Here is an 18239-nt window from a genome sequence, read left to right as displayed (position 1 = left end):
CCAGGATTCCAGGGGAGGCACCACTCCGGGGGGTCTGGCGAGTGACCCCGGCAGATCGGGTCTCAGGGAACAAGTCCGGGACCTGTCCCCAGAACTGGGGCACGAGGTGGGACGGGGCATTAGGAAGGAGGCCAGTTATCAGAACTGGGACACATTCCACGTGGGACTTGTGTTCTTTACATTCTTGCTGCATAAATCCTGGGGAGCGGGGACGTCTGCACCTGGGTCCTGGCAGAACCTGCCAGGTTGTGGGGGGCAGGTGGGGTTCGTGAGGTACCAAGGCGGCACCTCCTGTCTCTGCCCACGGCCCTGCCCCAAGTAGCTGCCTCCTTCCTGCCCTGCGTTGCCCCCTCCCAGGGGGGCCCCAGCCTGGCGAGAAGAGCCTCGGAGTTAAACATCGTGTTTATTTTAAACATTCAAATTTACAAAAACATAAAAGTAACAAAAATCCATGATGTATCACACACACACACACACACACACGCACACACACACATTGCATCTCATGTCACTTTATGTACAAAACTGGGCCGGGAGGACAGCAGGGGGCGGGTCACCGGTAGGGTGCACTAACTTCACAGTGTCCATCAGCTCGGCATGCTCGCTCACTGCTCAGCCTGGGCCCACGCGTGCCTCTTCTCCACGCATCAGGGTCAGAGGTCAGGGGTCAGGGGGGAGGGAGGGCTTGGGGTAGCTGGCAGCTGGGACAAAGGAGGTAAAGAAAATGATCCCATGTCTGGGAGGGGGCCCCTTCCCTAGTTTGTTCAGGGCGAGGGTTCATGGAAACAGAAAAGGGGGGGCAGTTCTGGAGAGAGGGGGCCACGTGTTGTGGAGACAGCACTTAATGTAGAGTCAGAAAGCTGCGTTCGGGGCTCCCGGGGTCCCGGCTGGGTGGTCCCACTGTCCTCACGAGTAAGGTGAGGGCTTCAACCCCCTCTAAGAACCCTTCTGTCCAAATCTGTGGACCAAGATCTCGCACAATTGTGGCAAGGTGGTCTGTCCCCTTGGGAGGTTGACCAGGGGCATGACATGCCACAGAGGCGGGGAAGGCTGGCAGGTAACAGCTGTGGAGCACCTGGAGCGGGCCTGGCCCGAGGCCCGGGTCTGAGAGACGCTTCCTCCCCTCCCCTGCGGGGGCTCTCAGACCGGTCACCTTTTAGCTCTCCCGGAATCTCCCGTTGGTGGATCAGGGGTGGGGGGCACTGCAGAGGGAAGAGTTCCCTAAAGGGACTGAGACCCCTCCCAAAGCCCCCCCCCCATGGGACCCTGGCCCTGGGGCCTCTGTTCCTCCACCACAAACTCTCAGGGGCGGTGAAGAGGGTCAGGCGCATCCCTTCAGGCCAAAACCCACCAAGAGCAATGATGCCCGAATCCCACTCCAGGGTGTGGGGTGACTATCCCCTTGGGCTGAGGGTGGGCTCTTGAAGTAACCTGCTTTTAGTCTGAACTCTGGGCTGGCTGATGGACACCGGGCAGGTTACTTAACCTCTCTGTGCTCCTGCTTCCTCACGTGTGCGATGGGGCTAAGAACAGTCCCAGCACCGGGAGAATGGACGAGACAGTGCCCGCCAGGTGCTCAGCATAGCGCCTGACACTTACAAAGGACGTAACAAACAGCACCAGCATCGCTGTGCGACAGGAGCAGCTGAAGATCGAAGCTGGAGCCCAAACAGCAGGCCCGCGGCCCTGTATGAAGGGGCCGGGCCTATGGAGCTTTCAGTTTTCTGGGACAGAAATGGGCACCCAGGCCACTCACCACGGCCCGGACTCAGAGCCCACACCCCGACACCTTCAGTTTGCTCCTGCTCCTTCCGGAGGGCTGACCAGGTGCATCAAGTGTCTCATCATGACTGTGACAGAGCATAAAGGACTTGGGGCATTTTCTGGGTGGGCTCAAGTGATCACCCACGCTCCGCCACCTCTATCCTAAGACCCTGTCTTGCCCCCACACCCTCCACAAAAGCTGCTTCCTTAAAAACAAAAAGAGAGACCCGACAAAGCCCAGCATCCAGTGTCCCTGAAATCTAAGTTCCAAATACCGCCATCACCCCAGCAACAGGGGATGTCACTGTGAGACACTTGACCCAGCACGAGAGCTGATGTCATTGGCTGTTACCAGGCAACCAAGATCTCAGCAGGTTCTGGCTGAGGCGCCATGGCCCATTCTCCTACGTCCTTCTGAAGGGAGTTGGGCCCGAGGTGCTGAAAGGTCTGCTTGTGCTCTTGAAACGGAAGCAAGGATCCGGGGGCCGGAGGCCACAGTCTCGGTAAAGCCTCCAGTGCCCCAGCCCTTACACTGGCCTCAGGCTGGGTGGCAGTGGGGTGCAGAGGCAGGGAACAAAACGGGGCAAAATGCACTCGCGCCCACCGAGTCAGGGAGCTTGTCGCTGCACAGACCGGGTCAGTGGCTGGCAGCAAAGGGGCCCCTGTGTTCTCAGCTCTCCATTCCTGCCAGGGTGCCCGGGACCATGCCTCCCAGGGGGGAAGGGATGCCAAGATGTATTTCATAAAGGGCGATGTTCCAGTGGTCATTTCTGAAAGCGTTCTGATCTCTCCAATGCCCACCCACCAGGTGTGGGCCACACTCAGACCCCTGGGGGCAGGCAGAATGGTGCGGGGGGAAGAGCACTGAAGAGGGAGCCAGAGCACTGGGTCCTAGTCCTGGCTCTGCCCCGTGGTGCTGGGTGATCCTGTGCAAGTCACTTGCCCTCTCTGAGCTCTTCCCTATCTGCACAAGTAGGGACCGGACTGGCATTCTCAGCTCTGACATTCTTCTACTCTCTTGGGGAAGCTGGTGAGGACTCAAGGGTAGGGATGGGTAGCCACTGGCCCACTGAGACACACTCAGGCAACAGTGCCAGGCTGTGGGGGGGCGTACCCAGAAGAGCTGCTTTTTATAATCTGCATGTGAGGTTGGTCTGCCTTGCTCCCAGCCCTCTCCTCTAACCCTCTGGAGCCAGCTGCTGACCCTGACCCTTGCCTAGCCAGACCCTACGTGCTACCCAGTCCCAGGTCCTGCCCTTGTGATGCCTTTTGGTCACCAGGGAAGTTGTCAGGTTTGCTCTACCTTATCCACCTGAAATCACAGACTATCTCATGTCTTCTCAGAGGAAGGCAGGCTAGCCCAGAGAGGGCAGGGACTTGGAGAAGGCCACACAGCAGAGCTGGCTGGACCAGGGCTGCTCCCTCCCATACAGCACTGCACGCCCCTCCATGCTTCTCCCTGCTCACTCAGCTCCTTCCTTCCTTGGAGGCTGCAGGGCCACGCTGAGGGGGCGTGGGTCCCCTGGGGCACAGAGCCTCTGCCTCATGCTGCTTCCAGCTCAGGCTGGAGTGGCCCAGGCCCTGTCCCGGCCACAGAGGGGAAGAAGTGACCATGCCAGCAGTGGACACAGCTGTGTGGGGGTCTTGGTCCCTAACCCTCCAGGCTAGAGCTCGGGAAGAAATGTCCTGGAAACTGAGGTGGGGTTGGGACGGGCATGGAACCAACATTCAACCCGCTGTACACAAAGAAACGAGGAAAGAGGAGGAAGAGAGAGATGGGGGTGCGGGTGGGAGCTGTGGGGGAGAGGGTCCACTAAGACCCCACTACCCTTGACTGTCAGCTGGTGGGAAGATGGAGGAGGGATGAGTCTGAGTCTCCCATGTCCCTGTCATCCCCTCCTCTGCTGGAGGGACGCTCTACAGCCTGCTGTGGCCCTGAAGAGGAAGGTACATGGGGACAGGGGTGGACGGCCTCCCTGCCACTGAGATAGTGGCTGCTCCCTCATACACAGCCCCATGGAGATGCTGTTGGCATCGGTGGAATCGGATGTGGTTGATGGAGCGTGGCGGGGTCAGGGGATGGCTGGGGCGTAATGCCAGGACGGTGGGCGGACCCACGGGCACTGCTCCCCAGCCCGGGCTTGGCCTATTGACTTGAGCTGTTTGTCCCCATCCAGGCGGGATCACAGCCATCACAGGGGAAGGGCATTCTGGAGCCGTGGGCAGGGGGGGCTGGGAAACGAGAGGCATGGCCAGGAGTGGAGCAGGAGGGGAGGCCAGTGTGTGGATAGGCTGAGAGGGAAGGCACCCCCCTCCTGTAAGGTCCCCAGTTTGGCAGTCAAGGGAGGGGCCCTGGAGGAGGTGGCCCCTCATGCCTTCGCCCTCCCCTTGCAGACATCAAAGGCGGCCTTCGTTGCACCCCCAAAAGCCTCCACCAGCTTGTCTCCCCAGGGTAGGACATTGCCCAGCAGTGGCGCAGTGCAGTTGGCAATGCCCAGGACCTGGGCAGGTGTCAGGGCGTGGTCCCACAGGTTAAACTGAGCAATGTCACCCACAAAGGCCTGGGTGGCATCAAACCGGCCTCCCAGGGTATCCTGGATGAAGAGAGCAGAGAAAAAGGAGAGAGACATGGGGTGAAAGAGCAGAACAGATAGACAGGAAGACTCGGGGTCAGGGCTCCCCAACCCCCATATCTAGCTGAGGCCCCGCCCCCGCGGTTCTAGCCCCGCCCCCACAGCTGTAGCCCCACCCCTAAGGCTCTAGCCCCTTGGGCGTGTCTCTGCCCTGCCAGTGTCCCGGTCTGCCCCACCATCTGTAGCATGGCTGGGTCAGAATGAGTGATCACTGCTGCACCTTCAGGGACCCTCCACCTAGCCCTTCCTCCTCAGGGGCCCTGGGTGGGGTGGGACATCCACTTGGGGCTCAGGCCCCGATACCCCTGAGCCATACCTGCTCTTGGCCCAGAATAAGGATCCCATGAGGCTTGATGGGGTGCCAGGCAGCCAGGTTCTCACCGGAGCCCCGCAGCTCCCCGTCCTGGTAGGCAGACCACAGGCCGTCCCTCGTGGTCCAGGCGATGCAGATGTGGTGCCAGCCATTGTCCCTCAGGCTCAGGGGCAGCTGGGCCACCTGGACACAGATTCCGCAGCTCCAGATCAGAGGTCACAAGGCCCGAGGCTGGAGCACCGGGGTGAGGGGACCATGTCCTTCCTTCCAGGGACCGACTCGAGGCTGGGCCCTCCCCTTCCTCCCAGCCCAGAGCCTTTCCCCGCCACTCTCTCCTCTTTGCCCGACCTGACCAGGCAGCTTCAATCAGATCACAAGGGACTAGTCAGTGAAGGTTTGGTTCTCTTTGTCTCCAGGTAGTTTCGTCACTAACAGGCTGGCCAGATCACGTGGGGCGGGTGCTGTGTCTCTAAGCCTATCTCCCCCCGAACATCTCACATGGTGCCTGGCACACAGCTGGCTCAAGAAGTACGGGCAGTGGTAGAGCTTGCCTTGGACTCAGGCCGGCCCTGGCTCTGCCAACTGACCCCCTGTGGGAGCAGGGGAGGCTGCACTTTCCTCCCTGGCCTCGGCTTCCTCATCCGTAAAGTGAGGAGGTCAGGCAAGGGATGGCAAACGTGCAGTCACCTCTGCCTCAGCTACCCAAGGCAGACATGGCTAATCAATCATGAGCTCAGACTCAGCCTTAGAATCTTCCGAAGCTGCTGCTGACTGGTTAGCGTTTGCCAGTCAGATGAAGGGCACTTGCTGCCTGTGAATTTGGAGCTCCCAAAGGGCTCTTTTGTCTCCTGCTCTCTGAGATCACGATATAATGTAACATTCTCTGAAGCCTACTTGATGTCAGGTCTAGTTCTGGACACTGGGGATATGAATCTGGTCCTAGCTGCAAATGAGCTGAGTCTGTACAGGAGGGAAGGGCTTCAGGGACAAAATAACACGGGGGCCATGCAGGATGTGCAGAGGCAATAAAGGTCCAGAGGAAGGCGGGGCTGTGGAAACAGGAGACATGGAGACTAAGCACATCTGGATGGCAATGGACTCTGACCGTCCGCTGCAAGGCAAACCACGTGGGGAGCACAGCGGGAGCAAACGCTTAGAGGCTGGAATACAAGGGGAACTGCCAGTAGCCTTGGAGGTTGGCGCTGGGACTCCAGAGGTTCCTGGGATGGGTTCGCTGTGTCCTGTCCAGGGTGCTGAATTTCTGCTCAGAACTGAGGGCTGACTGTGGGCGGGGCTCAGGGCGGCAGCCCGGGAGTGTGGCAGGGGAACAGGGTTAGTGGGATCTAGATGCAGTCCACCTTCCCAGGTCTTCTCAGGACCGACTGGGTCGCAGAAAAAAGTCACTGCCCGCTGGGCCCACCTCCTTCCTCCTCTTCTGGGGCACCCAGAAGAGGCACCTCCTGCTAAGCAGGATTTCAGTGGGTTCTGGGAAGTGCCTCTCCATAGGTAGGTCCTTGGGGAAGTCACAGAATTTCTGTGAGCTTCACATGCCTCCCCTGTAAGCGGAATGCCACACTTACAGCCTCTCATGGACACAAGTCCCTCTTCAGCCAGCCCCAGATCTGGCCTGTCACTGTTTCCAGACCCCAGCCTGGCATGGTGTGTGGGCAGGAGAACGTAAAGGGCCCACACACATGGGGCCCAGCACAGGGTGGTGTTCCTGGAAGGGTGACCCCTGGCCCCCATCTCTCCAGCTCTGCCCACCCCCACTGACCTTGTCATTGATCAGCAGCTCCATGGGGTCGTGGCCCGACTCCAGCAGCACAATCTCATTGGCCTGCCCCGGCACCGAGTAGGAGAAGGGGGTGCCCTGGCCAGTGCCCCCTGACCTGGACCGCAGCCACATGCAGACGGTGAAGGCGTACAGCTCGGGCAGTGCCTTCCGCACTCGGGCGTACATGTAGTTGTTGCGAATGGGGATGCTGATCTTGAAGGCATCAGGGGGGCTATAGATGGAGGACCCTGAAAGGGGCAGGCAAAGTGGAACCAGGGGGTGTCAGTGGACACTGGTGAGGGCGGGTGGGCAGGGCATACTTCAGAATGGGGGCTACTAGTCCCTAGACCTGCTATACCTCCCTTCAGCTGTGCCCCTGCTGCAGATCCGTCACTCCAAAATTCACTCTTCACCTCTGCTTTCAGACGAGCTTGAGGCCTCCCTCCTCCAGGAAGCCTCCTGGATTTCTTTCTCCAGAACTCCTGTCTGATATCTAAATTGGTCCCAGCCAATTGCTCATGATTTTCCCTGGAACCCCATCTTGTCAATAAGCCTCTTAAGGGTGATCCTCACAAGGTTTCAAAGATGAAAAGTCCCTGAGGGCTCATGAGCCCTAAAGCTGCACTTCTCAGAGGAGGAAAATGAGGCCTGGGGAAAGGAAGCAAACACCCAAAGTCACAGAGCAAGTCCATGACAGCTGGGGAACCAGGAACTCGGTCTCCTGTTGGTCACGGCCGTTCACTGGATATTACCTCATGTGTTCCTGACCCCTTGGCAGGTGCCAGGCCCAGGTGTTAAACGACAGGTTTCTGATTCATTGAAGGTGCTCTTTTGTGGAGTGGTTAAATGTACGGACTTTGGAGTCAGACCTGGTCTGAAAGCTAGACCCACTCCTTACTGGCTGTGTGACCGTGGGTAGGTCACTTGACCCCTCTGAACCTCAGTTCCTCGTCTGTGAAGTGGAGACACAGCAGTACCATCCCCAGTGGTTTGGGAGGAGTAAGCCACCTGATGTGTCAACTCCTCAGCCCACTCCCGATACACGACGTGTTAGAAAATAAGAATAATGATGATAATATAGCCACCAATTACACCCGCCCTCTCGTGTTTCACAGCCTCCTCCCCACTGGCCTATCTTTAGCCTCCGGAGAACAAGAAAACGCTTCTCCAGTGAGTCTGCCACCTCGAGGACCCAGGCCTGGCCTGCTCTGCCCCCTGCGGGGCCCAGGACCCACCGTGTTCCAGTTCAGCGATGCGGTCATGCAGGGAGTCCAGCTCCTTCTCCACCTCCTGCCGCTGCCGGTGGCTGCTGTGACCGAGGGCCACGCGCTCCTTCTCCAGGGCCAGCACCTTGGCCAGCAGCTGCCCCTCCAGTTCATCCATCTTGGAGTGCAGGGCGGTGGGCACCGCGGGCGCAGAGGCAGGGGCAGGGGCAGCTGAGAAGTTCACGTGGGCTGGGAGCTCCTGCTGCTTAAGAGGTAGAGAACAGGGCATGTAAGGCCACTCAGAGGGAGGCAGGGAAGGGACACAGGGCTCGGAGACCCCCCCACCTCTGCTGACTGACCCTCGGTGAGCCTCAGCTTCCCTATATGCATGGGCTCTAACATGCAGTCGCAGTTCACAGCCACAGCTGATGCCCCATGACCGGAAGGGTGTGCACTGGCTGTGTTAGTCTCCCCTCATTCACTTGCCAAGCCTTTCTGCAACAGGGCAGGGCTCTGTTTGGGTACCAGGAAGACCCACGGGCTTCTGGGATAGCGCTCCAGTCCTGCCATCCAGGGTGGCGTGTGGGTAAGATCACGGATTCTGGAGTCAGACAGCTCAGGGTTCAAATCCAGCTGGAGAGCCAATCTGCTGTGTGACCCTGAGCAAATGTCTCCACCTCTCTAAACTCTGGGCTGCTCGCATGCAGCACAGGCAACTGTACCTATTGAGGTTTGGGGGGGGGTGACTTGGCAGTAAATGCCAAAGACCACAGCTTGGTTATCACAATCGCTGTCTGGGAAGGCGGTGCTGCAGGGACCAACACTCCGTCCTGCCACGCCACCCCGAGATGGGGGTGGGTGGGCTCACCTTGACCCTCGCTATACTGACCTTCACTGTCCCGAAGGCTCCTTCCCTCTCCCCAGGGTTCTAGGAATCCAGACTCTCGTGCTGACTCAACCCGATGCCGCAGCTTCCCCTCCTGTAAGAAGGGACCGCTGGCCCCGCTCCGCCCACCCCCAGGGTACACGTTCAGAAGTAAAGGCCCTCCAGCGCTGTAACAGCAGAACGTGAACTGTAACGCATCGGCTGACAGGCAGCTGCTGCCTCCGGAACCTTCCCTTGACCCCAGACGGCCCACAGAGGGACAGGGCCAGCCACACACTGCGCTCCCCGTGGCCGGACTGCCAGGAAGCCTGGGCCCGAGGCACGGGCCCGTGAAGTGCACTCCTGCTCAGTGCTGAAGGGCCGCGGCTGGGGGTCCTCAGCTTCCCTCCTTCCACTGTGCCACGCTCGCTGTGAGGGGCACGCCTCGGAATGAGTGTGCCAGGCCCATCCTTGGCGCTCGACACGTATTTGCTCACGAACCCTCAGACCCCTCATTCGGTTTTGTTGGTACTCTCAGTGTCCCGTTTTGCAGATGAGGAGACTGAGGCAGACCCTTCTGAATTTTCTACGCTGGGGCTGGGCAAAGCCGACGCCTCTCGAGCCAAAGCCTTCTCTAGCACAGCGTCCTCCCCCCGCGGAGGGAGCCGGACCTGCCAGGAGGGGACAGGACGTGGGCGCTGTTCACACAGACGCCGCTGCAGGGAGAAACCGTGCAGGCGACGGAGGTGGGTGCGCAAGCTGTTCTTTTGTCAGAGCCACCAGCTCTGCCGCCAACAGGAAGGCTGGGGAGGAGGTGGGCTCCCCGGATCGTGTGTGGCCCCCTCCCCACCCCGGCGTCTGAATCAGAGGAACATGACAGCCCCCTCTCAGTTTCCCATCTGTTGCGGGTGCGGGCTGTGCCGTGTGGGCTCCTGGCCTGATGCCAAGTGGGCCCCTAGCCCAAGATGGTGGGGGAGAGGATGAAGCCCTCAGCCCCACTCAGGTCCTGATGAGGCAGGAAAGTGGGGGCTCAGAACCCACTGGGTGTCGTGCTGGGGGCCAAGGGCAGGACGTGCTGTAAGTGTTTGGAGTCTGGTCGCAGAGCCCAGGGTTTTTGTTCGGCTCAGAGCCAATGTGCCGGGCCGTCAGTACCCAATAGGAGTGTGGCAGAGGCTGTCCTCATGGCCGCGCACGGTGGGCCAGCCCCGCAGTGAGGAAGCACTGCGCAGACACCTCCTAGTGCCCCCAGCAACCGGGAGGAATGAAGCCCACTTTCCAGCTGAGGGAACCGAGGCTCAGGGACGTGAAGACACCTGCTGAAGCTCCCATAGCTGTGAAGTGACAAAGCCGGGACCCCAGCCCAGGCCCTTCAGATTCCAGAGCCTCTCTCCCTTCTCCCTGGCCATCAGTTTGCTGGTCTGCCAAGGGGGCACTGTGCTGGCTGCTCTGCCTCCAGAGTCCGCAGAAGAGGTTCTGATGGCCACGAGCGGGTGGGGAGGGTCTGGCGGTCTGTGTCAGAGGATGATTTGGGGCAGCTTTGCAGAGGGACCGGACAGGAAGGACCTGCCCACGCAGGGCGGCTCAGAGGCTGGAGGAGTGGGGAGAACGCAGCCACCTTGTCCCCAGGTGGGGACTGCTCCTTTCCTTCAGGGAGCAGAGGGGCGGTGCTGGCTTTGGGGTCCTACCCTCTGCACGGCGCCCCCCTGCCCGGGACAGCACGGGCCCAGCTCCTAGAGTCAGGTCTCCGCCTCCCCCATCCCGCCGTCCCTCACGTCCTCTGTGAGTCTGCCCAGGCAGGCACCCTGGCTCCACCAGCCCAGGACTTTGTCATGAAAAGCTGCCGTGCCTCAGTTTCCCCATCAGTAATAATAATAATATCTCATAGCATTGTAGTGATAATTAAATGAATTAGTAGATGTAATGCCCCAAGACAGAGGCGGCCCATGGAGTGCTAGGTAAACAGCAGTAATTATCACTAATAATATATACTCAGATATCTCTAGAAGGGACCGATGCTTCTCCATCTCCAATCATAAATCTTTTTGTTTAATCATTACATTGAGGAAAAAAGCAAGTTATAGATCAGTTAGATACCACTAAAATCAAGTTGTAGAGATTCGAAACCAGGTCACGTGTTTGTAAAAGCACGAGGAAATGCCTGGACAGGTAAACGCAAATGCAGGACAGCGGTGACCCTCTCCTGTGGGTGGGCGTCTGGGGCTGGGAGTGAGGCGGCTCGGGGGCCCCGGAGGAAGTGACAGGACACCTCAGCCGCAGGGACCCTCGCCGCTCCCTCCAAGTACTCCCGACAAGCCAGTGCGTTGAGAAGGCCCTGCCTGCCCACACACCTTCTGGGCCCTGGTGGAAAATCTGCAGCAAAGGCAGAGGCCCCTCCCCTCGGCCCATTTTAACAGATGGTCCTGGCCGTGGTCTTTGCTCAGCTTCTGCTGTGCTGTGTGGCCTTGAGCAAGTCACTCTGCCTCTCTGAACCTTAGTTTCCCCTGAGTCCAATGAGGCGTGTCTGAGGGCTACGTACGTAAGTGCTTCCACTTTGGGTTGGTTGTTGCAACCCCTCCCCCAGGATTCGGTGGGGGTCATGCCCCCAAGTCTGCCCCGGGGAAACCCCACTTTCCTCTCACTCCCTGAGGACAGCCCGCTGCTGACCTGCGCCGCCTCCCACAGGCAGGGACTTCGTACAATGGCCAAAGAACAGGGAAAGGATGCTCGATTTCATGAGTCATCAGAGAAATACTAATGGAAAGCACCATGTGTGCGCTGCACACCCACCAGAACGAGGAAGGCTTTTTAAATGACCACACCAGCACTGGCGAGATCCCCACGCAGGCGGGTGGGTGTGTGCACACTCGCTGCCACCTGGGCGGGGCAGTGTTTGGCAGCGCCTCCTAACGCTGAATCCGTGCCTCTCCCGGGGCCGAGGCGTCATCCCACTCCTGGGGACGCAGCCGGGAGAAAGGAGGGCCCACAGCCACCAAAATCCCCCACCGGGACCTTCACGGCAGCTTTACTTGTTCTAACCCCAAACCAGACACAACCCACGTGCCCACCTGTAGGAGGGGCGGGTAAGTCAGCGACGGTGCATCCGCACCTTCACGCGGCGCTGGAAACAGCAGAGCCCCGGGGCGCTCGCCCGACAGAGTGTCGGACGCAATGGAAACGCCAGACACAAGGGGTGTAGCGGTCTGAGTCCATCTGAAGGAAGCTCAAACACGGCAAAGCTGGTCTGCAGTGACCGGCAGAATCGTGGGAGCTTCGGGCGCAGGATGGATTTGGGGTTCGGCCTTACAGAAAGGCCGGCAGGTTTTAGGAACGTTCGCCATATCCGCGAGAGCGCTAACAGCAAGGAAAATCCATTCTAAAGATAGGAAAATTGAGGCCCAAAGAGGAACAGCACTTAGCCTAAAGTCGCAAGCAAAAAGATCTCAACTTCACGCCACTTGCCCTTCCTCCCGCTGAGACCATCTCCAGCTGGAATGTGTTCCGGGAGCGCCCAGCCCACCTGCTCTGGTTCCTGCAGACTCTGTGAGTCCCCCGCTTCCTTATCCGTGAGTGTGCAGCCCCCCAGTCAGGGGGGTCCAAACTTTTGGCGTCTCTGGGCCACACCGGAAGAAGAGGAGTTGTCTTGGGCCACAGATTCAATACATTGCGATATGTAATTACACACACACACACACACAAATCTCATAACGTGTTAAGTAAATTTACGATGTTGTGATGGGCTGCAGGTCGGACATCCCTGGCCCTACTGCACAGGGCTGAAGACTGAATCAGCTAATACATACGCAGTAAGCGCCTAATGAACGTTACTTCTCGGTGCGGTTATTGTTAGTGAGGCTCCCACGGGACCCTCCTCATTACCTTGCTAGCCAGCTGGACTGGCCTTTGAGGACCGGCCCTCACTCTCATGGCTCTGGCTCTGGGTTCGCTGAGGCAGAAATGGCTCGGGACGCTATCCAGCAGTAGCCTTGCCCCTCCCCGGTCTTTCTTACTCTCCTGAAGGTGGTTGAGGTCTGGTCCCTCCCAATGGGTCTAGAGTTAGTAACAAAGAACAGTGCTCTGGTGCCAGACACCGACAGGGTCAAATCCTGATGCCACTGTTGTGTGACACTGGGCCAGTTTCTTAACCTCTCTGAACCGTGGTTTTTTCACCTGTGAAAGGGGATAGACGAGGACCTCCCTCATGGAGACTTTATGAGGATTGAGTGAGAATGTACGGCGTCTGATGCACAGGAAGTGTTCGGTGGGAGCTATAAGTGCTGTGAGTGCAGGGTCTTCTGTGACTGCCACCAGGTGCTCCTGACTACAGCTCGCTCTCCAAGACGACCACCTTGCTAGGCTGGGCGAAGGATGTGGTTTATGTCAAAGAATGACTGCTGAAACCCATCCTGAAGTCTCATTTTACAGATAAATTAGCCCAAAAATGGGACACTGGGATATGTGTACATGGCCGGTTGCCACACGAAAGGTCCAGAGCTTCTGGAAAGTGGTTCTTGGCCACAGCCCTGGGAAGTCAATATCCTCTGACCCAGTAATACCACTCCTGGGAGTCTGGCCCAAAGAAATAATTCAACAGACTTAAAAAGAAAAAAAGCTCAACTATCTGCAAGAAACTGATCCTGCAACGAGCATCGAGGAGAACAAAAATCAGAAACAGCCTCCATCTCCATCAACAAGAGATGCCCGAGGGGCCGAGGGGCCGAGGGGCGGGGCGTGCCCCGGACCTGGGATAGTGCAGCGGTCAGTAAACTAACTACCAGCAATGAACCACGTCTCGGCTCGGGAACTGTGTCTACATTTGGACAAAGGACCGAAAGGGAGTGGCAAAACGAATAAAGGGGTGGAATTAAATGTGATTTCCCACTCCAAAAGAACTTTGGGTTTTTTTCCAACTAACACAAACGGCAATGATAACACAAATAAAAATATAAAGGAGGACAATTTTTCCTAAGCCCTCAGACATGGCCCCCACTTGAGGGCTGGAGAGACAGGCTGGGCCAGCGTGACCTTGTCCCCCTTTGGTCACGGCCCTGGGGGTGGGGAGCGAGGCGATGCAGAAACGCGCCAGGTGAGGACGGGCAGGGATGTGCTGAGGATTATGGGAGTGCGAGTAGGCTAGGAAGTGGACAGAGTGTGTCGGGGAGGGTCTCTGGGAGGAGGGGGCCTCAGAATGCCCTTAAGTGATGAGGATGGATATGCTAGGGGTTGGTTATCCAGGCAGAGGCAAGAAGGGCCTAGGAGACGGGCCAGGTGCCAAATGGCAGCCTGGAAGCAGGCCGAGGGGTCTGCACCACAGGGGAGCCCACAGTGGCCTGAAGGACGATCCCTGGGGCTGCCTGGAGGAGGGTGTGAGGATGGGAGGGTGTGCCTGGGGGCGAGAAACCAGTGAGAGGCTGTGCAAGTGTCCACAGAGAGCTGAGGCCAAGTGGAAGGGGGAGGAACCAGGCATCGCCCCTCAGGGCACACCTGAGAGGCCGAGGGCCTGACTTCAGGCTGGGACACGCAGAGAGCAGGGGACTGGTGGGATACCCAGGGGGCGGGGCTCAGGGAGCAGTGGGATCCATTGGTCTGGAGCTCAGGAGAGAAACCTAGGCTGGAGATGCAGCTGGTCTGGAGCACCACGGAGGGATGGGAGCTGGAGCCTCAGGATGTGGCCGAGCTCACCCGGGGAGAGTGAGAGGAGGGCCAGCAGAGGAGCAAGTGCTACAGGAGGAGGACCCCAGAGGGGCAGGAAAGCAGAGCGGGGGAGAGGCCAGGGGTGGGGGGTGTCCAGGAGCCAGGCGCTTGGTGACTTGTAGGGGGAATGACTAACCAGGTCTGATGTCAGAGAGGGGTCCATCGAGATCAGGACTGACACGTTCTGTTCAGTTCATCAGTGTCACTGTGCTACCGTGAGAGAAAGATGTGTGGAGAGAAGGTAGACCCTGAACCTGTGGGGACATCCCTCCAAGGATTTTGAATGAGAAGAGAACAGAGAACTGGACAGTGTCTGATGGGTGGATGGAGTCCCACTGGGACCACCAGTCTGACCCGATGTCTTTTGGGAACCAGACCCCAGCTCCTCTCAAAGACCCTAAAGAGACTGGCTCCGGCTACAGCCAGGCTCAGAAAGGTCTGGCGGGCACGCAGCCCTGCCTTTCTCTCTCTGTGCATGCTGCACACAGAAAGCAGGAGGGCGTGTGTAGCGGAGCCAGAACTCCCCCAACCTGAGAGGCAAACAGTGCCAAAGCCCAGCTGCCAGGATAGCCCCGACCTCGGCAGGCCACGCGGAGGAGAGCCCACCTTGCCAAAGGCGCAGGTGCTGGGGGAACGGGGCCGCGGCAAGCCCAGCCCTGCCAGCCCCAGACACAGGAAGACCCACCGGCGCCATCTGGGTGTGGGGGCAGGGGCTAGGGCAGGCAAGAGGAAGTGTTTTGAAAACCAAATCTTTTTTTCTTACATTAATAAAATTTATTCCTAAAAGGAGAGGTCGTTCCCACATTTATCTTTGGCTATTTAAAAAATTAGTGCCCTGGATGGTGTGGCTCAGTTGGTTGGAGCATCATCCCATAACTGAAAGGTCGAGGGTTCAATTCCCAGGCAGGGCACATGCTTAGGTTGCAGGTTCTATCCCAGCCTGGGCACGTACAAGAGACAACCAATCGATGCTTCTCTCTTGCATCAATGTTTCTCTTTCTCCTTTCCTCTCTCCGTTCCTCTCTCTCTCAAAAGCAAAGAAAAAATGTCCTCAGGGGAGGACAAAGATAAATAAATACATAAAAATTAAAAATGAGTAATGTTATAGCTTAGTGATAGGAATAGCAACCACTCAGACTGACTGAGCACACCTCTGCCACGCTCTGCTCTGGGCCCTTGGCACTTAGCACTCCTAACACACCGGCGAGGTGGGTGCTGCTATTGTCCCCATTTTACAAGGGAGGGAACTGGCTCCCCTTCGCTGCCGCTTTGCAGCGTTTATTATTATTATGTCCTGCTCTCCGCTCTCCTCCTAGAAACCCCCCGGAGCTGGAGTGGGGAAGGCAGTGCTGGCCTGGCGGACAAGACCCCCAGGGTTTCCTCCTGCCTCTGAGGCTCGGATGTGGAGGCCTCGGAGACCCAAGCCGAGAGGGTTGTCTGCAACAGCACCCTGTGCAGTGGGAGCTGACCCCAGCGCCCGCTTTCTGAAGGGTCGCTGGACCCTGGGCTCGGCCAACCTTCCACAGGTCGCCTGTGCTGCTGAGCCAGAGGTTTAACAGACAGAGCCCGGGGTGCGGCTGGGGTCCCCACGTTTTCTTCCTTCCAGTCTCTGTCCCCTCTCTGCCTTTGCCAGCCACACTTGGGTTGGGGGGAGGCAGAAGGGGGCGGCCTCTCTCTCCCTTTCCTTTCACAGATCCAATTTGGTTGTTAACCCCTTCCCCTGCAGTCTGGAAATTGTAAATGGCTGGGGGCCGTCAGTGTTTCCCGGATGCCTATTCTTCCCAGTCTGTCCAGCTTCCCTCTTGGGGACCCTAAATAGGTTCTCACAGGCAGGTGGGGGTCTGGGAACTTCAAAGGAGAAATCACTGACCCAGGATCACAGGACCACCAAGAGCAGGCTACTGGGTCAGACCTCTTGTGACTGACTTCCAGCTTGAGCCAGGAATGTCTGAAAAGGTGGCTGGAAGAAGGAGGAGGAACCCTGTTCTCCACTCAGTCCCCACCCAGAGCCGCCGGCTTCCAGGTATCCTGGCTGGGAGGGCGCCACCTGAGCTCCCACCCAGGTCGTGTTACTATTACTGCCCGGGTGCGGTACGGGGTGGGAGGCGGCCAGGAGCACACCGCTTGGCTTACGGGACACGCTGTTCCCGGCTTTCCGGCAGGAGCCAAAAGGGACTGAGTCGCTGGGACAGCGCATCCCGTGCCCTGACCACGGGAAGTGAGTGGGGGCGGGTGCTGCCGTGCCGCGCGGTCTGAAAGAGGGGAACGCACGGACGTTCAATGAGACCCGAATTCGTGCCAAACATTTCACACACCTACATTTTGGTCAGTCCTCACTACAAACGGACGCCGGGACACCCACTTCACAGTCACCGAAGCCGAGGCTCGCGTTGGTGCCAGGAGGAAAGCTGCTGCGAGCGAGCCTTTCCCGCACCTCAGACTCCGCACCAGCCTCCGGCCCGCACGCCCAGCGGGATTCTTCCTTTTCGCCTGCGAGGAGGGAACCATCGTCCCCTTTGCAGAGATGGGAGATCCACGGACCAGATACACGCGGGGGTCCCCCAGAGTCCCTCCGCGCGGCGGTGGTGGCCAGACCCCACGAAGGCCTCGAGCGGCCCCTCCCACCCCGGCCCGCCCCGGACGACGCGGCGCGGGGCGCGGGGCGTGGCGCTCACCTCGATGCGGTCGATGCGGTCCCTGAGGGCCCGCACGGCGTCCTCCAGCTCGAGGATGAGCGCGGGCGAGTCCCAGGGCCCGTCGGCCATGGTGTCGCGGCGGGGCCCGGCGTCCTGCAGGCCGCGCGGCAGGCCGCTCTCGCAGCGGCCCAGCTTGCCGGTGAGCTCGCGGATGGTGTCCTGGTCCGCGCGGATGCGCGCCTCCTGCTGCAGCGCCGTCTGGCGCAGCTGGTCGGCCGTGCTCTGCAGCAGCAGCAGCTCCTCGCGCTCGCCCAGCGCCGCGTCCCCCTGCTCGCCCCCCGACGGGCAGGCGGCCGCCAGCGGCGTGCACAGGAAGCGGCTGAAGAGGGGCAGGGGCGGCAGCGGGTGTGCGCTGGCCGCAGGCGCCCCCGGCAGCGCCGGGGGCCCCGCCGAGCTGCCGGCGCCGTGCAGTGCGCTCAGGCTGCGCTGCGGGCCCGGGGACGCGGCGGCAGCACCTGAGGCGGCCGAGGCGTTGTCGGCGCCTCCGGGCAGCGCCCGCGCCCGGCTGGCCGCCAGGGGCACGCTGGCGATGATGCAGATGACGGCACCGAGGAACGCCAGCATGCCCGCGGCCAGCAGCACCGCCAGGAACTTCAGCGTGAGGCGGGCGGCGGGGGCTCCCGAGGCCCCCGGCAGGCGCAGCGGCGGAGTCGGGGCGCGGGGCCCGGGAGCGCGGGGCGGAGCGGGGCCGGAGCGGGAGGAGCCGGAGCAGGAGCTGGAGATGTTGCCGCGGCCGCTGCTGCCACCGTTGTGAGCCCGGGCGTCGCGAGGAGGAGAAGGCTGCGGGCAGGAGGGGAGGGGGAGCGGGCTCTGCGGCCCCGCCCCGCCGGCTCCCCCGGGCCGGCCCTGGTCCAGCCCCGCACTCCTTCCACGCCGGGCGCAGAGGCGGGGGCTCCGCCCGGGTTGCGGCGAGAGGCACGTGGCGACACTGAGAGGTTTATTCTGCTCGGGTCACAGAGGGCGGCGACTCGAAGGCCGAGCGGCAGGACCTCTTAGTGACCCCACCCCATCCCTCCAGTGTTGCCCCCTCCCGAACTGGTAATGCCAACAGCTACCTTTCTGGGAGCTTCCCTCCCCCCACCCCCCAGTCACGCTCTGTGCTGAGTGAGCTACACTCTGGTCCCCATGAGGCCTCACCGTGGGCATGCTCAAGATACAAATGAGGAAACTGAGGCTCCCCGAGGTCAGGTCGCAGTCCAAGGTCACACCGCTGGTGTATGTGGGTGTAGCATTTGGGCTGCAGCGGGTCCGACGGGGCGCACCATGGGGTGCAGCTGGGGTGGGCGTGGGGAGCGGAA

General features: G+C 59.8%; 1 protein-coding gene across 1 annotated transcript; it reads right to left on the bottom strand.

Moving 5' to 3' along the window:
* Window positions 1–407: 407 nt before the first annotated feature.
* On the bottom strand, window positions 408–17661 carry NPTXR (neuronal pentraxin receptor). The gene is made up of 5 exons (XM_037160556.2): window positions 16921–17661; window positions 7720–7954; window positions 6485–6732; window positions 4714–4893; window positions 408–4358 (listed from the first exon to the last, which is right to left on the bottom strand). Exons 1-5 carry the CDS (start codon window positions 17503–17505, stop codon window positions 4134–4136), a joined length of 1473 nt encoding a protein of 490 aa, XP_037016451.2. The 5' UTR covers window positions 17506–17661; the 3' UTR covers window positions 408–4133.
* Window positions 17662–18239: the final 578 nt, after the last annotated feature.

This window comes from Artibeus jamaicensis, unplaced genomic scaffold, assembly GCF_021234435.1.
Source record: "Artibeus jamaicensis isolate MK-2021 breed Jamaican fruit bat unplaced genomic scaffold, CSHL_Jam_final contig_233, whole genome shotgun sequence".
NCBI lineage: Eukaryota > Metazoa > Chordata > Mammalia > Chiroptera > Phyllostomidae > Artibeus > Artibeus jamaicensis.
Note: the sequence above shows the minus strand (reverse complement) of the source record. Positions and strands in the feature narration are given on the sequence as shown.